Source organism: Botrytis porri, assembly GCF_014898465.1.
Source record: "Botrytis porri strain MUCL 3234 chromosome Unknown BPOR_002, whole genome shotgun sequence".
Taxonomy (NCBI): domain Eukaryota; kingdom Fungi; phylum Ascomycota; class Leotiomycetes; order Helotiales; family Sclerotiniaceae; genus Botrytis; species Botrytis porri.
Window position 1 is genome coordinate 1,001,958 of NW_024066076.1, and position 15,617 is coordinate 1,017,574.

General features: G+C 39.9%; 2 protein-coding genes across 2 annotated transcripts; one reads left to right on the plus strand and one right to left on the minus strand.

Moving 5' to 3' along the window:
- The first annotated feature begins 4,095 nt into the window (after positions 1–4,095).
- EAF01_001355 (uncharacterized protein) lies at positions 4,096–10,617 on the plus strand. The gene is made up of 3 exons (XM_038909605.1): positions 4,096–7,783; positions 7,830–9,556; positions 9,607–10,617. The coding sequence occupies exons 1-3, from the start codon at positions 4,990–4,992 to the stop codon at positions 9,829–9,831; spliced, it is 4,746 nt and encodes a 1,581-aa protein (XP_038774417.1). The 5' UTR covers positions 4,096–4,989; the 3' UTR covers positions 9,832–10,617.
- A 129-nt stretch (positions 10,618–10,746) lies between these two features.
- On the minus strand, positions 10,747–11,792 carry EAF01_001356 (uncharacterized protein; the record flags this gene model as incomplete). Its single annotated transcript, XM_038909606.1, has 3 exons — positions 10,747–11,132; positions 11,184–11,733; positions 11,790–11,792. 3 exons carry the CDS (start codon positions 11,790–11,792, stop codon positions 10,747–10,749), a joined length of 939 nt encoding a protein of 312 aa, XP_038774418.1.
- Between the last annotated feature and the right edge of the window lie 3,825 nt (positions 11,793–15,617).

Genomic DNA, 15,617 nt, shown 5'->3' on the forward strand with positions numbered 1-15,617 from the left:
CATATGATTTTTCCATATCGTAGGTGTAATCAATGCCAAAAGCCCTCTAGGAGGAAACCTAGCTACCTACAATATTTAATTGTCACCTGACCATCTGTAAACTACAGAGGAAAGCTATATAAACGATGTGTATCTCTAAAGGATACACACAAACCGCTCAAGATACATCTGATCAGTTTCTTATCGCTATAAAGTCCAACGCGAATGTATGTAGTCCATATGAAAGTAATATAAGTAATTCTTGGAAGAAAATTGCTTTGTGAAAATGCATACTAAGAAAGAGTAAGTTGATGGCAGTGAATTGGAATAGCTTCTCCAGAAAATTTCGGTAACATCATGATCCATACAATAGATCAAAAACATCAATTGTCAAGGTATGAACAAACTTTTACCTATCCATCCTCTTCATACAACAATAATGCCACGTGCTCATTGAAATGCACGCCAAATATGCGTTCATTGTTGGCTCTTTCGTTCTTGGTGCTCTTGCCCTGCCAATCGCTACCAAATACTTCGCATAGGCAACGTTTTCGATATACAACTAGGCTAGGCCTTTAACTGGCTTTTGTCGAGCGACGACGCGGCAGAAGTCTCACATAACGAGCCTGCCAAGATTTCGTATGACGAAGCCTTCAAAGTTGCATACGATGAAGCCGCCAAGGTCTCATATGACGAGCCTGGGAAATTCTCCGACAATGAGACAGTAGATGCCGCCTATGACGAAGCGGCGACTTTGGTCTACGATGAGCCAAAGTAAGTTATGATCAACCCGCGTCGGTCGCAGGCGACGTACATGTTTGTAAACAGATCTGCACCCCCGCCCAAGCTGCTACAAACTGACTCAAGAAACATCATAGAGATGTTCAAGACCTAATGATCTGATTCGGTGGGTTACAGAGACTGTGATGGGCGACCCAGTTGTTGAAAGGAATGAGAATCTCTCAAGGGAAAAGAAAGTATAAGACAGATGACATGCTGACATGAAGATCTATACATCAAAGTGGTTTTTAGGGAGAAAACACTTGTATGGTTGTCTCTTTTGTTTGAACTAGTGATTGGGATGCTGTGCGCTTCATGCATATGTCGTGGCAACAATGACCGATTGGATATGGTCTTCAAGTTGTCGATGCCTGAACCCGAGCAGATCGGGTTTGCTACTTCTGCACAAGATGAACCGAACTTCCAAAAACTCTATTGCAGGCGACTCTTCCACACTGCACCGACCAGGAAGGAAGACCTTAATCAGGATCGACTTTCACATTTGCGGTCGGATTATATCTTGTCCTAGCAAGCATCATGTGGGTATTGAGAATTATCTACAGCATGTGAAGCCGAAGTGACATCTGGTTCTAGTTTCATGGCAAGCTCCAACGACGTGGACAGTGGAGAATTCGTATTCTCTGCCCATCAATTTCGTGGGGTTTTGTGCTAGGATGAAAATTTGGACATGGTTTGGTGGTCAACGAAGATAACTTTGATGGTATTGTCAAGGCGGTATGAGACTAAGCCCAACGCGCGATGACGCCAATGGGAAATCCTCAGGGAGTTGATATTTTGGGATTGAGCTTTAATGTCGTTAGCTGTGTTGAATTGTTCCATAAAACGAAGAATTTAGTGATTGTGAGCGAGAAGGCTGTTCATGGTAAGCGATGCGAGTATTTCGTATACATCGGCTTGGAATATACGAATGATCAGCATTCGTCCCTGGACAAACAGATTATCGTTCGTAAAACTTTCGTATGTATTTTTGTCCCAACTCTGTGATGCATACAGCAATAGAAGGGGTTTGAAGATCTGCCGCTACCAAAGATGATAGATCGAGTCATCCATGCAGCCTGCGGCAGCGTTTGGTGATCTTCGTAAACTCTAATACGTGATATCAGTTTCCGTGTTACAAGATCATCAATACCTGCATTATCAGATAAATGCAATATAATACAAAATCACCGCACAATTCAAAAACTGCAAATGCTAGAAAGAAACCATAGCATGTCGTGATAAGCTCGAGTTGAAGTCTCACCTTCCCCGTTGGTCATATTTTCGAAGTATCTTCATATGAATATCTGATGTGGTCGAGCCTATTAAAGTTGATGTAAGATATGTAAGGAATTAGGATCCTTCGGGAGAAAGTCGGGGATGTTTCCGAAGCATCTCTCATCCTTTTACGTACTCAAGTCTCAGCCCCAAAAAGCGCAGCTCAAACTCAAAAATAACAAAAAGTCATAGTCGGTAGTGCCCAATGTAGCTGAAGAATTGAGAACATAGCGATAACATTCGACCAAATCATACTGCGTCAACAGTGTAGATCTGTTAGAGAACTCAATGCTTGAATCATACCGGGTAAATGTCGCTTATCCTTCCTTGGCATTTCGTGATCCAATGATCTTCCGTTTCGGCCCATATGAGGTTTATAAAATCACGTGATATCCTTTCCGCCATCATTGTGAATGAACAACTCATTGGTCTCTGTCCCGTCTTCATACAGGGAAATAGGGGTGCGTGTTGACCTATTAACCAACAGGTCGTCTGCAGAGGCTTAATGCGGGACATCTGGATTCTGGATATCAAGATGATTCGAAGCTTTGATCGCCATGAGATTTGAATGTTTGTCTTTCCAGGATTGTGAACGGGCGGGCATGATACCGGTATGAGAAGATGAAACATTACTCTATTGGAAGCTTCGTCCAACGGATCTCAAATGCAATTTCCCTTCTCTGCCAAAGTAGATTATGTACCTATATCAAACGCGTCCACGAAGGCGTGATGTATATCATGCTCGTGGTACACCGCTCTTTTCCTCTGTAAAAGTCCCATCGTACCAAATTACCTGGGTAGTTACACTGTGTTTCCGTGTGTGTATATTTGACGGGTAGCCGCAGGTATATCTCAAGGGCAAGGGATCGCAGGATCCTTTTTTGACAGATTTAGAAGGGTACGAAAGGTCATGGTTGCACGTACATTTCCGTTCCCCCTCCCCCTGAAACTTCGAAGAGGCTGTTAGTGTCACGATGGCATCTTTCCTTCGTACCATCTCTCCTTCCAATCTCAATCCCTGGTTAGATCCTTTCTTCTGCCGGCCCCAATCCCTTTATGCAGTTTGGTGCAGTTTGGTGCAGCTTGGTGGTAGGGACAGAGCCAGTCTCGCAGTGTGCCTCCTTTTTAAACTTTTATCCAAGGTTCGGAATGAAATCGTTCGATTAAATTAAAAATGGAGAGGAATTCAAGGGTTCCCCAGGAGATGCAGCAGCGGCCATTGATTGTTGGTTGGTTGGTGAGTTTGTAATTTGCAAGCATAGACCTTTCATAGAGATACTCCGTAGAATCTAGATACCAAGTACGTACATGTCGAAGAAATTTGACTTTGACCATGGATGGAAACTTTGATCAATTCGTGGATGCTCGGTATCATGATTGCTCATTGCTCTTCCACAAATATCGCTTTCTTTTTTCCTCTTCTTTCCTTTTTGTGGATGTCGGGGACTGGAAGTAGTTTGGGTCGGATAGATTTGGGTTCTCTTGTTTCTCTTGTCATGAAGATCATAGATCCATATGGCCAACCAGCACGGGCCCAAATTGATACACAGCAGCTTTCTCTGCTGCAACTCAGTGCAATTATGACTGCCCTCTGCACTGTTCAACTGCACTGTTCATGTTCGCCCATGAACCATGAATGAAAACGGAAATGAGTGTGTAAACTCATCAACTTGTAAGTGTAAATCATATCCTTAATGAAAATCAAATCAAATTTCTCTTGAATGAATATGAATGGATTTTTCTGGATGAGAAAAATTATCAATCTTCTCTCTCGGGTTTCAGTCTTCACTCGCAATTTTCAGTCTTCACTCTCAATCTTCAGTCTTCACTCGCAATTTTCAGTCTTCACTCTTTAATCTTCACCCACCCATCATCCAATTCTCTACCCCCTTCCCTTCCCGTCCTTTCCTTCTTTCCCTTCCCCTTCGTCCATTTACGGGAAAAGCATATTTTCTTTTGGACATACCAATCTTCTCTTTACCCGTTACAACCCTTGGAGAAAACATTTCCAGAAGCTCTTTTGGGATTGAGAATCTTCAATCCCAGTGGTCGCCATTCTATCGGAGTCGGATATCCTAGAAATTATTGAGCTACCTGGGTCTTTTTTTTCTCCATATAGGTAAGGTATCTAATCATTTATTTACCAGGTACCGCTACCTAAATAGATATGGATATCAAAAGCAATCAGTGACAGAAACCCAATAAAGTATATGCCCCATATCACGAGTTCATTACTGCACGACCCGTTATTACTCAATAGCTGCTTAGAGTCTTGGAGTATCAACATTGTCCTGCATCTGCTGCTGCTGCTGCTGCTGCCTCTGCTTTTCCGTTGTTACGAACGAATCCCGCTATTGTGCATAGTACTTTACATACTTTACGTACTTTACAACCTGCCAATTCAATATTTACTTGTCCGACGACAAACAATCAAACGCACAAACAAACGGATAGGAAATCATCTTCCCTTAATTGTACCTTCACATCACCTCACCACACCCCATTGCTTCCTCACCAGCATATGCCAATTTCTAGTCAGTCCCTACCGATTCAATCCCGAGAAAGTAAATTGTTCTGGTCGCACGCAAACAAACTTTCCCCAACATTCCGGCTTGTTTCCCAAAGAGTTTCTGCTGCATCAACCTCTTCCGACGTTCGTTGCCTCAAACATATCTAGCACCCATTTAAAATATATTACTTGCAGATAAATTATCGCAAGCGGCAGATAGACGGGAAGTATCTTCGAGAAATCTAGAATACGGATCGATTGAGTGTGTCGCATCGGCAGAGGATTGATACGCAATTGAAAATCGAAATTGACGTATTGATCCGGGTTGCAGTCGCAGCGAAGGTGGATCAAACCAGGAACCAATTCGAAGAACCATCATATAATCCTTTCGAAATTCGAACTAGTTTATAATACTTCATGACGGCTCAGCTGCAATTGTGGCTGCCATGCATACCGTCGAGAAGATGCCGAATGCACCGACGAAGCGACTCGGCGTTGACCTGAATGTTGATACTGGCTATAAGGCAAAAAGAAGAGAAAGCATATCTCCGCCCCAGACACCGGAGGCGCAGACTTCCAGTCCAGAAAATATTACTCCATCGAATCGGGCGCTTAATTTGCGGAATGGAACAGGGCAGTCATTTTTAGATGACATTACACCAGTTGATCCTTCCAACCAAGAAAACGATCCTGAGAATGTACGAAATAACCGGGATTCTCACGACCTCTCCCTTTCCCCCCGACAAGTTACCCGCGACTCATTGGTAGATCATATGCTACTTTCCTTGGACCAATTCTCTTTCGGCCAAGAAGATTTTAGCTTGCGCAATCCTACGCTTGACGAAGATCGATTATATTCCTCCTTCGGTGATGAAGAGCCATATCAATCGCCTCAAAACTTTGCAGCTAGAGGTGGCAGAGGACACGCCTACTCCTTCAGTTCCGACTACGATCCAGCGGACGACTCAAGTCATTATTCAGAAAAGATTTCTCGCAGTCGAAGAAGCAATAGCAGTTCCAACTTCCAAACTGGGTTGACCAGAATCAATAGTATACGCAACGATACAGGTGGATCACTTAGAGGACCTCCAATTCCACATCGAGGAGGAAGAAAGAATACCGGTAGTAGTGTGGCGAGTAGTGCGAATAGTTTCGACCTTGGATACGCACAAGTTACAAGCAGCCAAAGGTGGGCGCATGGTTTAGCAGGAAGGTCTTCAAGCTTTGATTACGGAAGCGGTCACCAAGCAACTTCACAATTAAATGCAGGAAGATATAACAATACAAATGTACCTTCGACCCCTTCATACGACTACGACGCCGCTCCCACACCCACAGTACCTGGTGGTCCACGACGCCCTCGACCTACATCCCCAATTTTGGTCTCAAGACCCGACCCTAGCCTTATCGATCCCCCAATGGAGAAATTAGAAAGAAAAAGAAGCGCAAAATCCTCGAAGAGCGCATATAAGTCGAAGGGGTATACGAACACTGCCAGGCATGAATATGGTGTAAATCTAAATGATCGAAGTAAAGAATTGCCACCCATGCCAGCATTCATCAAAGAGCAATCTCCGCCAAATTGTCGGTCTTATTCAAAAACAAAAGATATTCTAGGGTCGCCGCAAGCTTTCACCCAAACGCCCAAGGAACGACCTGGATTCTTCAGAAGGGTTTTCGGTTCTTCCAGAAACAACAATGTTGCGGTACCCGACCTACCATCGTCGCACGGTTCCACTACCTCTACTGAAACGGCGGATCATCCAGGTAGCAAAACTCATATTGCTAACCAGATGAAGCCTAACAACGTAGCATCGTCTCGAGAAAACCCGCAAGCCCTAAAGGAACAACCGCATGTACTTACCAAAAAACCGTCATCATTCTTCCGAAGGCGTAAGAAGTCGGTATCTGAGCCCGAATCCATCCCCGTTCCACCAATGCCGTTGCCACCCATGAACCTCGAGCCACACAAACTGCGACCGGACATTCCAGATTGGCAACCTGAGGCTAGCCCCGTCAGCAGTCTTCGCCAAGTCATGAATCCATACCTTCATAGCCCAGGGAGACCTCCCATTGAAGCTCATGCACCGACGGCTAGTCTCGATCGGCAAGTTAATGATATTTCCGATGATGTTGTAAATAAACGCCATGTAAGAGGCTTTTCTCCAGACTACGATCCAGACCCAAATGCTACCATCAGACAAATACCTCCTTCAAAACCAGCGTCATCACATGCCGGAGATAGTCGCAAGCCATCCTATTCGTCAATTAAACAACCACGTAGATCGGCAAGTACCAATTTAGCAATACCCGGTGGATTCGATGGGCAAGCCAAAGAAGACCGTGAAACCATTTTCCAAGAATCTAATGAAAATGATCGTGACGCGAAGTTCAAGTTGAAGGTTACGAAAGATGTACCTGGTAATACACTGTTACCCAATACGACATCTCCTGGTCACTCCCCTTCGGTGGCGAGAGATATTGCTCTTGTTGCGGAATATGAAAGAATACATTCCAAACTTTCTCCAACGTCCTCCAAAGTCCTACCGAAATCAGAGCCCAAGGAAGTAGAGTTTCCTCTGGATTCACCTCTGAGTACGGTGGGTTCGAATGACAGTCAGGAACTACCTGTAGGTCCTGCCAAAGAAGAAGATTGGGTCGTTATTTCTCCTTCTAAATCCGAGTTCCCACAGAAAGATCGTGTTTGGTTGGAGCCTGGATCATCTGAAGATGATTTGCCAGGTACAAATACCTTGAAACCTAAATTCGCAAACTCGATTGCAGCTACAGGTTCTACAGATACGATATACAAATCGGCCGTCAGTCTACCATTGTTGCAAGTTGAGGGACAAGAGGAAGGTCCCCCTTCCAGTCCACCTACTATGTCCGATAGAGACGACGTTGAGCCATTTGATTACTCTGAATCAGAAGGGATTGATGACGCACAACCTACGGAAGAAGACTTAATTAGAGCACATAAAATTTACGATGGCAATGAGGATTTCATTCAAAAAGAAAAGGCGACGGCATGGATGGGAGATGAGGGAGTTGTTCGAGCAAGAACGCTGACAGCTTATATGAGCCTTTACGACTTTACAAACCTTAATATACTCGCCTCGATGCGCGTAATGTGTGGCAGATTAGTGCTCAAGGGTGAAAGTCAACAAGTTGATAGAATCTTGGACGCTTTCTCAAAAAGGTGGTGTCAGAGCAATCCCAACCATGGATTTAAAACTACAGGTAAGTTTACGAGTTTATCTAAATTATAGCAAGCTAACATTGTTAGATGTCGTACACACAATCTGTTACTCGGTTCTTTTACTCAACACGGATTTGCATCTTGCCGATATTGAACAAAAGATGACTCGTAGTCAATTCATCAAGAATACAATGCCTACGATCCGTCGAAGTGTAGCAGATTCTGTGCATGAATTTGAGCCTATTAGGCCGACAGTACTCCCTGGAAAAAGTTCCGCTTTTGATGATCCTCATGTCAACGACGAAAACTCCGACGCTGTATCAATTGAAGCTTTTGAAAAACCTTCTTGGAGGTCTTCATTCAAGCCTGCGCCACGTCCAGATCCTGATAACCCAAGTGCCCCTACACCTCTAGATTATGATACTCCCATGGATGATTGTGGCCCCTTGGTCAAGGCACCTTTCCGCGGAACTTTACGTACATGGGAAGTACAGGTTGAGATTGTTCTTAAGGACTTTTATAATTCTATCCGGAATGACCGGCTTCCATTATTTGGTGCCGTCGATAGATCACAAATGCCGGCTTCATCATCCAGCACTCTTTCAGTATTCACCAATGGTATGTTGCGCCGTTCTCCTAGTGTTCTGAGTAAAGCTCCCTCAGAGTCACCTAGTTATCTTCGTGGAAGAACAGCAGAGACCGTGCGCACAAACGGGAAGTGGAGCAACAAGACCAGATCGAGACCTCGTTTATATCCTAACTCGGGGATGGGATCTAGTCGAACTAGTTTGGACGATCAATCATCTATGTGGAGTCCTTCGGTATCGTCTAGTACTTGGAGCAAGTATTCTCTTGGAAAACATACCTCGATGTCTGTGGACTCTCTTGGTTCGGCATTCCAAGGCGATTACCAACAATCTATTGGATTCGCCAATGCTCTCAGCCAAGCAATCATTCGTGAAGAGACGGTTCATAGCTCAGGAAGTAGGGGCAGCGATCATGAAGAGCTTCGTGTTGCCCCTCTACTTGATGATGAATCTTTAGAATTGGCTGGTGCACCATGGGCAAAGGAGGGTATGGTCAAGCATAAGCATCATTTAGAAGCTCTCGATAAGAAAGCAAAGGATCGTAACTGGATTGAAACATTTGCCGTTATCGAAAAGGGCTACATGAGCTTGTTCTCTTTCTCCACCAAGAATGTCCGCAAAACTAAAGGTAAAACTAGTGGCGGAGTTGTTGGTGGTGGAAATTGGCAAGAAAATGCCGAAAGTCTTGGCTCTTTTCTCCTCCGACAAACTATTGCCAGTGCACTTCCTTCACCAGGCTACTCCAAAGCTCGCCCTCATGTCTGGGCGCTTTCCTTGCCCACTGGAGCAGTACATCTCTTTCAAGTAGGCACAGCAGATATCGTCAAAGAATTTGTCACAACAGCCAATTATTGGAGTGCTCGGTTATCAAACCATCCTCTCGTAGGTGGTATCAGTAATATCGAATACGGCTGGTCTGATGAAATTGTAAATAACGCCTTAGTTACGGCGATCAACGAACAGAATACCAGACCATCGACTTCTGGTGCTAGGCCCAGCATGCAGAGCTCTCTACGATCAAGCTTGGATCACGGCTATGTAGGCGGGGTTAGATCAAGATTGCCAGGTGATAGAATTGCTATAAACGATTGGAGTCCTCCAATACAGAGCATGAGAGCTAGTAACTTGATGGAGCCGGATCAATTAAAAACATTGACTGCTTATGTGCAGAGTATTGAGGAAGAATTGCAGAAACATAATATTTTGAGGAATGCTATGCTTCTAGCTGTAAGTATTACGAATTTTCCTCGTGGTTTATTTTCACTAACCTAGTACAGTATTCACCGCGTCATCCTAACGCGCAAAAAGCAATGGCGAATTGGGAAAAGAAATCTTCATATCTGCTTCGCGAAATTGTAAAGTTTACAACATACATTGATAGTTTACATGCAGCCGAAATTGGCAGACAAAGAATCTATCATGAAAGAGCGGCACATCAAGCCGTCGCCGAGGGGAAAAGTGAGGAAGAGGAAGCAGAAGTTGATACCACAATCACTGGATAAAACTAAAGCAAGTTTCATTGCACGAAAAAAAAAGATACATCACGACGATTATGTATATACGATACGCATGATGCTTTCCTCAAAAAAACTCCGATGATTTGTTCTCTTGATGGATGAGAGATAGGAGGAATGATTATATGGCGAGTATGGCAGGAAAATGGAAGAATGGCGTTTAACAAATTTTTGAAGGGGAGGGAGGTAGGACGTTTTAATCTGTAGGCACTTTAATGAGTAGTGCGCTTCTTGTCGCTACTTTGCTATCTGATTGGCATTGGTTTTGCTTTTAGTTGGCCCAAATTGCTTATTGAAATTTGATTGGGCGCGTTCTTGGTTGGTCGGTTGGCTGGTTGTGGTTATACCCCGTTCGCTGTTGTTGAATTTGCTCTTGCGCTTTCTTGCTTACTGGCTTGGATTCTGTTTTCGTTGTTGGTTGATTTGGAGTGGGAGAGAAGAAGGAAAGAGGAGGATAAGAAAGAAAGGGAGAAAAGAGAAGAGGAAATAGGGGTTCGCTTGTGATGGTCACTTGAGAATCAGGGAACAAGTTTGAAATGTCGTAACTTGGATTAGCTCAATTTCGCTTCATTGGGGAGAGAAGAAAGGGCAGAGTTGCTGTGTAAATTTATGTGTATTAATAATTTGGCTTTGCTTGTCTATACTAGCTACTGCTTTATGGATGTCAGGAGAGGAAGAGAGATGGTGGGTGAAGATGAGGAGTGCGGGGTGCGAGGTGTAGTTTAGGAAGAAGAGAAAGAGAGAATTCATGAGGCTAATATATTTGTTATATTGTGAATTTACTTTATGCTTGTGTCTGTTTCTATGTGTGTGTGTGTTATGTGTATATGTTTATAATTCTCATTTATTAAAATGATTTATATAGGAGGAGATATAAGTATATTTTCCTAGTTAATTCTCAGCTTATTCGCTGATCTCATTAGTTTCAATCTTAGGCATAATGGAAGAGCGACTACAAACAGGAACACAAGGCCTGGCGCTGACTTGCATAATTGGTCCCAGTGTACCATCCGACTGATTTCGGTCTCTTTGCGCCAGCAACCGAATGAACATATCTTCAGAAATCGCATGGTTTATTTGGAGGCCATTTCCAGCAGCTTCGTTTTCTATAATTTCCAGCTGCGATACCTCTCGCCACCCCTTTTCTCCAATGGGTCCATTGATCTGTAGAGCTTGGTCTCTGGTCACATTCCTCATGACATTTCGACTAGAAACTGGTCCCGCCTGTTTCCCATCTTTGTCTGTTCTCAGTGAAAGTTCTTCACTCTTGATATGTACCAATCCATCTTCTGGTATCTGTCAGCGGATTCTCGAAAGAGAAGAGTGGAATGGCAGCATACTTTCGGGGCGATAGTTCTTAACTGCTTCAGCAATCTTAAGACCTCCATCATCTCCAAACACATTCCGCAGTAGCCCATCTACTCGATTCAAAATATCCATGTTAATCGCAACTTTATCACCCACAAACTGCGTCACTCCCACATGAGCAACATGTAAACTCAGACTCAAATTCGACTTTGCGTGCTCCAGCCGCTCCATCAGTTTCGCAAGTATCTCTTGTTCTTTCGTCCCTTGTAGGAATTGATGCGCAAAACGCCGTGCTTGGCTTTTTTCCCCTGATAACATTACTTCCAAATTACTCATCAACTCCATCGCTATCTTGCGAATATTCTCAATCTCGGAGAGGACGCCCGCAGTGCGTAGATTCGCTTCATGTTTGACGAGCTCGAGAATGGTGAGGAGGCCTTGGATCTCGACAACGTGGGCTCCGAGTACTTGGGAGGCGTTTTTCTGGTCGTTGTAGGTTCGGCGGAGGCGGCTGAGGAGATTTATGCTGCTTTCTAAGAGGCCGGATATGGCGGATAGGGCGCCGATGATTTCGAGTCCGGACTGAGTCTCGGTTAGGAGGTCTGTTCTTATTTTGTGGGGAGAGGGGGGGTGGTTACCATATTTTGAGGGTTTGGAGGAGATGATGGTTTAAAATTCTTGTTCACAAGTTTAGTTTATGAATGGAGAGAGCTGGATACTCGGGATTGTTGTGTTATTGTAGGCTTTTGAGCAGATAATCGAGATTCCGAGGTTTTCTTATTAGATGTGTGTTGGATACCACAATGAAAATTTCAGAATACAAATTTTGGAGGAAAAACACAACATTTTGAGTGTATCTAATCTCAACTATTAATACTATTTAGCCACCACTTTTTTTCGAACAGATTTTCTTGATATTTTTTGGGTTATGAGGCACACTGGCTTCGCGGCGATGTAAACGCATGCTTGATCTTTTTTTGGCATACGTTGCATCTTTCGATAGAGAATCTTTACATCGAGTGCACCCTCATTCAGTTGATTTGAATTCATTGGATATCGTCCCACATTCGTATTCGCAGGGGTAATTAACCCAGCGGTAAATTATATAAATGAGGATAATGCCCACGAAATTGGATTCGCTCTGCTCTAAGTTGTCGATCTTATCATGCAGAACGCATGTATATTTGGGTGTGGCAGATCTATGCCCCACCGGACTATTCATTGGTTCAGAGACTGCGAGTTCACTGATGAGGGCGCTTAGGTGGATTCGTCTGTATGGGGTACTCAAGCGAGATGGGGAATTTGAATTGGTTGTATTATTTAGCCTATTCGTAGGAGAAAAAAGAGGTCAAAGTTAATCATTCTAATAAATTCTATAATAATTCAAGCAATAATAAAATTCTAAAAATTAATAACAACAAGTAAATCCTTGAATAACTTTCAATTATAAAAATTATAAAAAAATTTAATTCTTTAAATCGGAATGGAACATTTAGATTATTAAAGGGCTTTATTAGTATCGGAATAGGAATTATATAACTACGCTAATATTAGCGCTAGCGCCTTTTAGTATTATAGTAATATGTTTCATAGTCTTAGCTTTTAGAATCTTAAATAATATTATAATAACGTGAATTATAATATTATATTGACTTTATTATTTCTATAATAGTATTAGTAATAATTAGTAATAATATAAATTAGAAATCTAATACTTTAAACTTAATTATAATATGTGTTTTGAATTAAGGTTGATATTTCTTTTAAAAAAACTTATATTAATTTATTATAATTTGATATTTGTTTTTATATGAATGAGAGTAATTAATAATATAATAACAACTTTTATATTAATTTTAGTTTATATTTTATTCTCTATAGTAATGTCTATAGTAATGTCTATTAAAGAATAAAAACTAATACTATTTAGTTCAAGTTTAGTATTATTTTATTCGAATAAGTATAATTTTATTAAATTTTAATATACTTATTATTAAAGGTTTACCTCCTTAATAATCTTATTGGTACGCTAATACTAGCGTACTAGAGTACCTAGGTACATATAAATAGCTTCTACATAGTATAATAAGAACTTCGTCCTTCTTTCATATCATACATGTACTAAATGATAGCAAGTCCTAGTGACTATCTGTTCGAAATACAAATTCGTATTAGAACACAACTATACCTCCAGAAGTGAGTTCTCTCATACCCACCATACTTACCAACGTCCTCAAGATACACGCCTTTCCATTAATCCATATACATTATAATTCGTGGCCAAATCTCGCCCGCCCTTCCCTATGACAGACGCCTCAGAGGAGATTATTCGAACTGTTTGATACGCTAATACTAGCGCAACAGAGTACCTAGGTACATATAAATAGCTTCTACATAGCATAATAAGAACTTCGTCCTTCTTTCACACTATACACGTACTACTTATTGTCTATAAGAATAGAAGTATTATAATATTATAATATTATAATATTATAGCGTTACAATTTAAATCTATTTTTTTAATGAAATCTATTTTAATTATTTTATTGAAATTAATTCAAATAAAAGAAATAAAAAGAGATAACTTTATAGAATAAGCCAAGGGCTTGTAATTGAAATAATTTTTATAATATTAGCTTTAAAATTAGAGTTTATATAATAAATTAAAGTTAAATTCTTTTAAAGGATTTAAAGCTTATATAATTAATATGAAAGAGAATATATTAGATGTAGTAGGATCTATATTAATAAAATTGTTTTAATACTTAAAGCTTTTATAATATAATTATAAGAATTAATATAAGGTGAAGACTAGTATTATAATAGAACATAGTCAAATTCAAAGACTTTTCATTAATTCCTTTTCAAACTTTTTCTTGAAGCTATATATATATATAAACTCTTTAATATCGGAATAATAGTCGGCCCGATGTCGAACCGATCGATGCCTGTAATAATAATAATAAAATATAATTCAAAACAAAATCATTAAATCAAAATTTTAAGAAAAATAAACATTATAAACATTATAAAAAAGAAAAGTAATCTAATGATAAAACAACTTCGTCTGTAAGCATTTAATAAACTTCTTTTTAAATTTTAATAATGAAAAAATTTATTATATTATACTTTCTCGAAAAGCAAGGGTTCCGGGGGCTCGCAGGCCCCTGGTATTAATATTATAGTTAAAAGAATTATCAATAGATTTTTCCTAAATTACAAAATCCTATTAATCATATATATCAACTTTAAATTACTTTACAACTATCTTACAAAACTTAATATTATTAGGGGTCTGCGTGCCCCCGGACCGCTTGCTTTTTGAGAAAGTATTATTTAATGATTTTTATTATTATAAACTTTTAAATATAGTTTTGAATAGTAGTTGTATTAAGAGCTTGTAAAGAAAGTCGGTTTACCTCCTTTTAACTTCTTCAATTCTTTTAATACTAATAATAATACTAATAATAATACTAATAATAATAATAAATTCTCAATTCTTCCGTTGTGTATATATTATTAATAATATTAAAAAAGTCAATAAACCCTTAATTCGCTTTAAAATATCACATATAAACTTTAATTCTTTATATAAACTTTATACTTAAAATTAGAATTATAAAAATTATATTATTTAAAAGCTTTCAGTTTATTCTATATAATTATTACTTTTTTGATTCTTTTTTTAATTCAATTAAAATAGTTTTGTTAAAAAAGATAATTAATGTTTTCAGATATTATATTATATTATAATAATAATAAAGTCAAAATTCACTTTGATCAATTAGATCGTTTAAATTGAGTCTCATTAAATAAGAGTTTTTATTTTATATATATATATAGTTGTTACGACGACATCTAACATACCGAGTCACCTGATCAGAAAGTCACGGGATTAGAGATTCCCACTGGATCCCACTGCTCCCACCTGGTGGGACACGATGGGATCAATGGGACAACAAGGAACGAAGGTCTATATAAAGAATGGGTTTCATTACAATGTAGAGCTTCGTGCTCAAGAACAATCATTAGTTTCATTACTATAGTTACGAGAATTGCAACCAGTTACCAACCTTATTGAATTCCTACTTGAAGTCTAGTCTAAACCACCTCGAGAGATCTCTAGACACTTCCACGTGACCCTAGAGGCAGCTCCCGTAACAATAGTATTATAATCCTCACGAATAATAAGATTATCAAGGAGGTAAACCTTTCATTAATGAGAAGAAACTAATAATTAATATAATAATAATTCAGAAGATATATAAGAAATAAGAGATTATAGAAACTAAATAAATTAATAAAGAATTTAATCTTATATATATAATAACTAAGTTCAAGCTATATTAAGTTTCAAAGAATCTAATTGATAATAATATAATAAAGATTAAGAGTATAAAATGAATTGATAGAGATTAAAAGGATAGATATATAAATAAAAAAGAATTAACTAGAAAGGATATATT

Coding starts and splice junctions, on each gene's coding strand:
- EAF01_001355 (XM_038909605.1), top strand. CDS start 4,990: ATGCATACCGTCGAGAAGATGCCGAATGCACCGACGAAGCGACTCGGC. Junction 7,784..7,829: donor CCATGGATTTAAAACTACAG/GTAAGTTTACGA, acceptor TAACATTGTTAG/ATGTCGTACACACAATCTGT. Junction 9,557..9,606: donor GGAATGCTATGCTTCTAGCT/GTAAGTATTACG, acceptor AACCTAGTACAG/TATTCACCGCGTCATCCTAA.